The sequence below is a fragment of the Brachionichthys hirsutus genome, unplaced genomic scaffold, assembly GCF_040956055.1.
Source record: "Brachionichthys hirsutus isolate HB-005 unplaced genomic scaffold, CSIRO-AGI_Bhir_v1 contig_389, whole genome shotgun sequence".
NCBI classification, from domain to species: Eukaryota; Metazoa; Chordata; class Actinopteri; order Lophiiformes; family Brachionichthyidae; genus Brachionichthys; species Brachionichthys hirsutus.
In genome coordinates, this window is record NW_027180341.1 from 406,748 (window position 1) to 415,551 (window position 8,804).

At 45.1% G+C, this 8,804-nt stretch overlaps 1 protein-coding gene across 1 annotated transcript; it reads right to left on the reverse strand.

Moving 5' to 3' along the window:
- Positions 1–740: 740 nt before the first annotated feature.
- Positions 741–8,531, reverse strand: LOC137913731 (AN1-type zinc finger protein 3-like). The gene is made up of 7 exons (XM_068757364.1): positions 8,503–8,531; positions 7,885–7,925; positions 3,423–3,596; positions 1,906–1,908; positions 1,482–1,547; positions 1,225–1,395; positions 741–972 (listed from the first exon to the last, which is right to left on the reverse strand). The coding sequence occupies exons 1-7, from the start codon at positions 8,529–8,531 to the stop codon at positions 818–820; spliced, it is 639 nt and encodes a 212-aa protein (XP_068613465.1). The 3' UTR covers positions 741–817.
- Between the last annotated feature and the right edge of the window lie 273 nt (positions 8,532–8,804).

The following is an 8,804-nucleotide window of genomic DNA, read 5'->3' on the forward strand; positions in this document are numbered from 1 at the left end:
GCAGAGGCAAGGATTGGCTGGATTGTTCACTATGAAACGATGGTAGAGCAGTAGAAACAGAACTAACCACCAACAAAACAAAAAAACCATCAGCATCCTTGGAGTGCCTCACCTGACCACACGTGTACGAACACTGCTGCAAGCACCGTGCATGGGTAAAACGCCGTTGGCGATGCTGCACAGGGACCTAAATGTTGGTGAAGGAAAAACAGGAGGAGGCGGGGTTCTAGGTTTGATACTCCAACCCCGCGATGATGACCTGAGGAGTGGTCGTGGGATAGACAGAAACCTCACCCGTGACCAAGAACTGGGAAAACGTCCAAAACAAAAAAAAACCCTTGTTGGAGGACAATCCTACCAAATACTACGACAGTTTCTCTTCCAGGACTTCCTGTACTGAAGAGAAGACGAGCGCAGGGGAGGGACCCGTGGCGAGGAACAGCAGAGCTGTGCGTGACGTACGATTAGCTGGGTTCATCTTCGTGGTGTCCCTCTGACGACTGGAGGTTGGGTTAAGGCTGTGTGTGTGAACATGCTGATACTGAACGCGGCCCCCGCACAACAACTAGCGGCCCCTCTCTGGGCCCCCGATCAGCCTCGAGCAGAAGCGAGTCCTAACAGGACATTATCAGGGCGACGTCGAGCTCAGGTCCAGAATTGTCAGGTCAGATGAAGGATGTTACGATCAGGCTTCCTCTCCTCTTCCTCTACTTCCACCCCCCCCCCCCCCATCACCCCATTTGTCATTCCTCGAGCTCTCCTTCCACAACCTCTTCCTCTTTGTAAGTGCCTCATCTCTATCAGGATGGCTGGCCAATCAGGAGCACTCCTCTCCGATGCGCTGGCACGAGCGGCCCACCTTGCGGTCCAGCTTCACCATCTTGAGGATGGCCTCCTCGCGACCACGGCCCAGATGGTCGAACAGACAGTCGTGCTGCTCGGGCAGACGGTGAAGCATGCAGAACACGTAGCCTGGGTGGAAACAGAAAATGGTTTGATGGATTCCCACTTCCTACAGAGAAACCGTTTGGCCATCACCTGGCCAAACACAGCATGGAAAACATTTTCTTACCGGTCTCGCAGAACCTTTTGCGATACGTTTCATATTCAAGTTGAAGATTAAGCAATGAACGAAGCCAAAAGTGAATTATGCTGAAGAAAAGAACTGCAGCGGTCTCGTGAAGATGGAGGTCAGTGCCGTATTTGACGATGACAAAGCCTCACCACAGCGGCAGGAGCCCAGTTCCTGCTGCACCAGCTCTAACTTGGTTTGGCAGCGGTAGCAGCGCCGGCGGTTCTTCTGCTTCGGCAGCCCGCGGGCCTCCTCGCCGCCGCCCTCCTTGTCGTCCGTTCGTGGCCGTTTCTCTGGCGTTTCCTCGCTCTCAGAGCCCGATGCTGAAAATAATCAGCAGGGTTGAAAGTTAGCGCTTCAAGTGGGGCAGGATATAGAGCTACGGGCCGGAACAGGAGAACGAGCGTACCCGATTCTCGGGGGCGTTTTGTGGGGGTGCAGAGTGTGCCTTGGGCCGTTTCTGTGGACGACACGCCTGCAGGTGGAGAATAAAGAGATGCAAGACAGGATTTGTAAAGATGAGTCTCAATGAACATGGAAGACAACTTCCAAGTTAAACCGCTCAGCCAAAATGGGTGACTTCACATACATCAGGAGTCTTAGACTTTTACTGAATGGAACTTGAGGCTTGTCCTTTTTCGCTGTAGAAACAATGACTCAGGAGCCAAACAATCATTGCAATCCACCAGTGAGGACGCCATTAGACTGAAAGCATCATGAGATAACTCTCTAGATGCTTGTTCGATGACTGACTTCCCCTGCCCATGTAGAGAAGCCTGGCAGCTGCTTGTATAAAGCAACAGTTGTAGAAGTCAAACAGACTACGAGCCCACACTCTAGCACAGACATGGGCAAACCACGGCCCGCGGGCCGTATACGGCCCGTTATGCTTTTCAATACGGCACGCCGAACTTGTCCAATTACCAAAAAATTCAAAATCATAACTTTCATTTTGTCCCTGCAATACCCGTGTTTCACCAGCAGATGGCGCACTGACAACCGCGGTGGAGTGTAGCGAATTACTCTGCATTAGTTTCTTTTTCCCCATTACTCTCTGACCCCGTCTGTAGAAATGAGCGGACCGAAGAAAAGCAAAGTAGACGGTGAGGGCCGAGTGTTTAATAAAGAGCGCACAACAAGATTTCTTTTCACCGAAATCCGATCTACGGCTGCATGTCTGATATGCCAAGAAGCCGTTGCGGGTGGCTCCTGCACAGAGTTCTGCCGTCGCTTCTCTGATTTAAAGAAAATTGACGCATCACTTCAGCTGGTGTCCCGTCCCGTCACAAGACCTTGAAACCGCACCGCAGGATCTGCAGGATAAGTTCAAGTCTCTTAACCTGAATGACTTTTATGTCTCACTTAACGAAGCAACGTTTCCAAACCTCCGGAGGACGGCACAGAATATGCTGTTGTTTGGCTCGACCTACGTGTGTGAGCAGACGTCCAGCGTCATGATCAATAAATCCCGTTCTTCTAATGAAGTGCGCATTTATGCACAGCAGTGGAACAACAATGAGTGCAGCAGAAATGATTGAGATTTAGTATTTCGTGTTTTGATATGTTTTGAATGTTGAAAGTGATCATCTTTTTTCAATAAATGTTGCTTTATTTACGTGTTCAAGTAAAATTTATTAAAAACAGATGCAATCACCAGGTTTGACAGATCACAATGTCATTGCTATTTTAATCTATTTACATTTCTCATCACACCGTTGTGCCAAAATATGTGTAAATGCTGCATCTTGCATATTCATTGAGACAAACGTACTACCTGCATTAGGGCTATTTTGCACATTTGAAAGACGCAGTTCTTCGTACACACTGTTAGTAAATCGGGTTGTACATTTATCTGTGTGTGTTTACTGTGCTATGAGGTTTGCACACGACACGCAGCGCTTTAGTATATCTAAACACTCATCCAAATGCTCCTGGCCCGGCCCCTCTGTCAAAATTTCAAACCCAATGTGGCCCGCACGTCAAAAGGTTTGCCCACCCCTGCTCTAGCAACAAACCGGGCTTTCCAGTCTGAACCAGCAGCTGATTTCACTCGGGCATTGAGTGCCAGTTGAACCATGTGTACCTTGTGTATGGTGATTCTATTTGTTGTGGCTGCTCACCAACCATCGGAGTATTGCAGTATGAAATTACTTCCTGAATTCTGCAATGCACCCATGGTTCCTTGATGGCATTGTTGAACGTTTTAGAGACTGTGCTGTCGGTACTTTGGCACCTGGCTCTCTATCCCCCTCTGTACTTCACCACTACATTTAAAGACAAAGAACATCCTTCCAATCTTCAACATGTTTCTTTTTTCTTGACGTGGAGGTCGCCGGTTGGACAACCTTACCTTCCCTTGTGTTGGGAAAGATGGGCGAAGGCTCTTCGGTTAACGGCTGCTCGGAGCTCGAGGGTGGCGCTAGGCTACTGCTCGTCTCGCTACTGAAAACTGGCGATTGGCTACTCCCAGTGATCTGGATTGGCGTGGAGGTGCAGTCCTCCCCTGGCTGCTTCTTCTGGATGTCTGTGGTCAATGACAGAAAATAATGAAGTAGGAAGAAATGCGTGTTCAGGACAGGAAATGGAGAGATACACGAAGAGAACAAACACAGAAACTCAAAACAAACGTTCTGTGTAGAGCAGAGGTGTCCATGAACCCAATCACATGATATAGGTACTCAATACAAACACATGGAACACTTAGTATGGAACCAACTTAACTTGCACACATGCATTAGGCAAATTTTGAATAAGAGCTTAAGTAATGATCCGATTCATCAAATGAAACCGTTCAGATCAATCATTCAAGTCACTCCATATGGCCTAAACGTCCTGGTTGCAACTTACCCTCATAGTTGTGCCAAAAAGAAATACATATATACACATCTTTGCATTTGGACTCTTTTTTTGTCTGCTTGGGTACCTTTAAATTGTCATGACTTGATTTCACCTCCGTCAAGATTTTCAAATAATAAATGCACCCAAGTGATTAATTTTTAAATATTCCCTCAACTTTGCCAGCTGAAAAATGATTTGGTAAAAGACCCGATCGCCTCAGACTATTGTGCTGCACTTGGAACCTCTCTGTAGGACACTGGTTGGTATTGATCCACTGTTTTATACCCTCCAGGGGACGCAAGGGAGGGCAACCCAGATTTGAGCTTTTCCTCCACATGCAGACTAACCCACTTGCGCTCAGCCTCTATACTCGTGTGCATCGAGTCTATTCCGAGCATTCGCGCCGTCTGTGAGGCTGAACTGAGGCCAGGCCTTTCTGCCATACTCACCGACAGGGCTGCAGTGCTCCCTCAACCCATCCTGCTAGAATAGTTGGAAACATTTCATGTTTATATTAAACAGTATTAATTGTTGGAATGCATGCCTCTAATCTCTAGGTCTCTACCATGGCTGGGCAGTATGCCTCCAAATCAATGCTACTGTCATTTCAAACTTAGGACTTTATAGTTTTACAGTATTGCATGTTTCTGGCATTCACTCGTTTTCTTCTGCTTTGCGGGTCACGGGAGTAGGCTGGGTACACCCTGAATGTGTCGCCAGCGCAACGTGGGGCCACGCTCAGACAGACAACCACCCACACACACACTGATACACTATGGGCAATTTACATAAAACGCATGTTTTTGGTGGTGGGAGGAAACGGGAGAACTCGGAGGAAACCCATGAACATACAAACTCAGCACGGACATGATTCAAACCTGGTACCTTCTTGTTGTGAGGTGACAGCACGAACCACTCCGCCACCGTGCTCCCCAATCAGAGCTGGTAATTTATGTGACATAGCGAGACTAAAAGTGGTAATTACATTCAAGTACCTTCCAGTACGTCATTGACATCATTACTGGTGTCAGTCCACAGCTGCTTGTGTGCCAGATTCTTTTAGAATACTCTGCCTTTAAAATGACAGTACTGTGCATCTTTACCAATGGGCCTTCAGTTGAGACTGATCCAGACCTGACAACCCTGGGAAAAAATGCACAGCCAAGCATAAACCATATTATAACTAGAAAGACAGAGACTGCAGACCCCGCCTCCAAAAGACTATTGGATCGTGTGAGACAGTAAACAGGGCTTCCGGATCAGAGGGGCCAAACCTGCTCTAGCTTGCTGCTCTGGAACGTACTACAAGACACCTTCTGGACTCTTTTTCCCATCATGCCATTCGTGTCCCTCCCTCTTAAAGTGGCAGTTTACAGCACAGGCACAATTCCTGATGTAAAAATAATTCTAGAATCTGGATCCAGATCTGGATCTGGATCCAGATCCAGATCAACGCCATTCTCGGGGAGGACCGAGCCACGGACAGAACCTTGCTTGTGTAAAAAATTCAAGTCGATTGAGTTACTAGTTTTTGAGTTATGCGCTCGGACAGACAAACAGACAAAGGATTCTTTAACATTGCGAGATAGGGCACTTGGAGGCGAGGGTCTGCAATCTCTGATTGATCAGCTTGTTTTCAATTGAACCCTGGTTCGTTTCGTAAGCGGTGATTCAAGATTCAAGATTTATTGTCATCGTCTCAGAACAGCAACAAAATTGTGATTGGAGCATCAACACTGCATAGTCTGCCACCAGTGCATGAACCCCCAAAAATAATGCAGGGCGGAACAGAGCACGTTATACTTGATCTGGTGTGCATTATTTATTTTTGAGAAGGTATGTGCACCTGTGCACCATTTATGTGCACCACTTAACAGAAATTATAAGCAAGATGTACGGCTTATTGAACTAATTATTTTTGAAATGCATTTTTTCAGTTTTAGTGGGAATAGTTTTGTTGGTCTCGCTTTTTAGCCAGCGCATCAAAGTCTGGAGTGAGTTTGGTTGTGGAGATACTCAGGATGGATCTGAGGTGTTGGTATGTTAACCTGGATCTGTGGCTGGCTTTGTTGATGTCAACTGCCAACCTCTGAGCAGTAGCCTCCCGCTCTTTTTTCGTTGACTGCTCGCTAGCATTGTTAGCATGCTTTGGGGCTATTGTAGCCATTGTATTCTTTAATAGCCTATCGGCATATCAGGTGGACAGCAGTTGATCTGTGAAAAAAATATTTAGGTGTTGATAGAATAATTTAATATTTCCATCCGCTCTTAACTGTTATTGGAAGGAACAGCCCCATCTGGTGGACAGCAATGTTATTATGATGTCACTAGTCAAGGGGCGAAGCTTGAACTTTGTCAATAAAGGCCTCGAAACAGGAAGTCGGGGGGAGAACACGATGCCAGAGGGCCAAGACGGTCCGTGTGGCCGCTAGAGAAAAGTAACTGGTGTCAAGCCTGATTTCATTACCGGTGTGTTTGGTGATTAATAACATGATAGGGATTTATCTCGATCAGGTGTCCACTTATTAAACACAACATTCTCTGTCCACTTTCCTTTTCTTAGGTCCGCTCATCTTTACAGAAGGGCAGCGGGGTCAAAGAGTAAAGCACAAGTGCGGTGTAATATGCCACACCTCAATAAAGGTCAATGTATATACAGTGCACCATCTAGTAGGAAAACGTGAGAAATGCAGGGAAAATAAAACATTAACAAGGTTTATCAATATAATTTCTTCAAATTCGCCAGGCCGGATTAAAAAACTTAATGGGCCACATATGGCCCCTGGGCCATAGTTTGTCCATGCCTGGTCGAACTCACTATTTTCTGCTCAATGGTGAAAATATAATTATGAAATTTGAGTTTTCTGCAACGTTCCTAGCATTACCTTTTCGCATTGTTAGCATTCCTGACTGGAATCAGTTGGCACACCTAGCAGTCTCTGTGAGAGTAGCTCTAGATGCCAAACAGAAGCTTCAAATGAAACAGGTGGAACTGTTTCCTATTTATGTGTGATCAGTGACATCAGAGATGTACTGTACTATGTCATAAGCATACAAAAATGCAGGCCTTTCCATTAACAAATACATGCAGATTTTACTGGTCAACCACTCAAGGCAGTGAACGCGTGTCAACCACACCTCAAGCACTGCTGTTCCACGGGGTGAACACATCGAAGCAATTCAACACCATCAATACCAACTGATCGCCTGGCTGTGAACAAGACAGAAACTTGTCAACCAAATCCACCAACTAGCTGCCAATATTCTCCCATGCTTTTAATGTCATTTGCCAAGTTAAGGTTTTAAGGATAACAATTGTTTTCATTATTAAGTGATCAGCGAAATGTAACTATAAAATGTTTTCAAAATTTCCAAGACGAAGCCCAAAGCGATATCTGGCTTGTTGAAATAGTGAGATATAAAATTACAAGAACTATGTAAAATCTAGAGTTCTCCCGTCGATTTTCATCTCCATTTTGATCTCTGGCTTCTTCCTCACTGTCCTCATGTCTTTGCTGACGCTGTGGTTCAGACTCTGAAGGCTGAACGGAGGAGCTGATCGCTGCTAACAGATCACTGCCATGCTAATCAATAGCAGTGAGCTGGGTGCTGCAACTATTTGACATCACACCCAGAATGCCTAGCAAAGAAAACAACATTGGCGACCCCCAAACAGAATGGATTTTATATCTTATAAGAAATTATTACATATTTTTGTCTATGTATTTACATAGTAAAAGGTAAATTCTTGTACTTTTGAACTGATTTGTCGAAACAGTCAGGGATCACTTTAAGAGAACCGGGAAATATTTGGCATTAATGATGTGACAAAACATAACTGAAATAAGATTTATTTTCAATGATCAATTATGATCATTTAAAGAAGTCCAGAAGTCCATCTGAACCTGACAGAGGACCGGGATGCTGTAAACCTGTCACATTTGGACAGGCTGGTGGATGAGACAGAGACTTACCCGCAAAACATTTGGAGCAGAGATTCATGGTTTTACTGGACCTGATGGGATATAAAGAAAACCAATGTCATACATCTCACACATCCAGGTTTTTCCTTAACTTATTAAGACTGCTAAGCAAATGTAAAGCTTTTGATACAATTTAATGTCAAATATTTGCTTATGAAACTGCACACAATATCCAGTGGAGAAGAAGCCTCTTATTTCACCACCGAACAATTCCAGCATCCGTTTGTTGCAGACTGGCTGGACACAACATGGCTGCTTCTGTAACACTAGCACGACCTTTATCTCCCCCCTGGCTCGGATTGGACAGTAAAATCTTTCACAACGGTGAAGCTCTTTGTGTTTGCTGATCCTGTAACTGGGCCTTTGTGTCAATAATTTCAAGGAGGGCTGACAGGAATTTGTAGTATGGAGAAGCAAATGAGTGTTATAGGGACACTTAAGAGTAGCTCACAGAGGGTAATACGGCTGTATGGTTATTTTCCTGTCGGCTTCAGAATTGATTCAGCACTGCCAGGTTATATGCAAGCAGAGCTACTATAATCTCAAGTCCATTTTTTTGATCATTAACTATTCAAGGACAAGACCTGAACAGACAAGGCACATGTGTACCTGTTAATTTGACTTTGGAAATGATACATTATTCTAACCCCAACTGTATGATGACCAGTGGCGGGCGGTGCATTTTACACCTAGGCCTTCAGTGAAGTCCTACTTAGTCCGACTTGAATAAATACCCCTCATAACACCATCATTTATGACACCACTGCTTTAGAAATAATGTACAAACACACACTTACGCACTACTGGGTGCTGCATCACCTCAATCGTGTACAACACAGGATATTTTTTCCGGAGCATTTAAAAATCAATAAACTGCATCAGCAATTAAAACTTACCACTATACGTGGTAC

What these genes read in the sequence shown, in the direction of transcription:
- LOC137913731 (XM_068757364.1), bottom strand. Translation starts at nt 8,531, where the DNA reads ATGTATCATTTCCAAAGTCAAATTAACAG. An exon ending in TTCCAAAGTCAAATTAACAG is followed by an intron (nt 7,926 to 8,502) that starts GTACACATGTGC and finishes ATATCCCATCAG; the next exon opens with GTCCAGTAAAACCATGAATC. An exon ending in AAAACGCCCCCGAGAATCGG is followed by an intron (nt 1,396 to 1,481) that starts GTACGCTCGTTC and finishes GATTATTTTCAG; the next exon opens with CATCGGGCTCTGAGAGCGAG.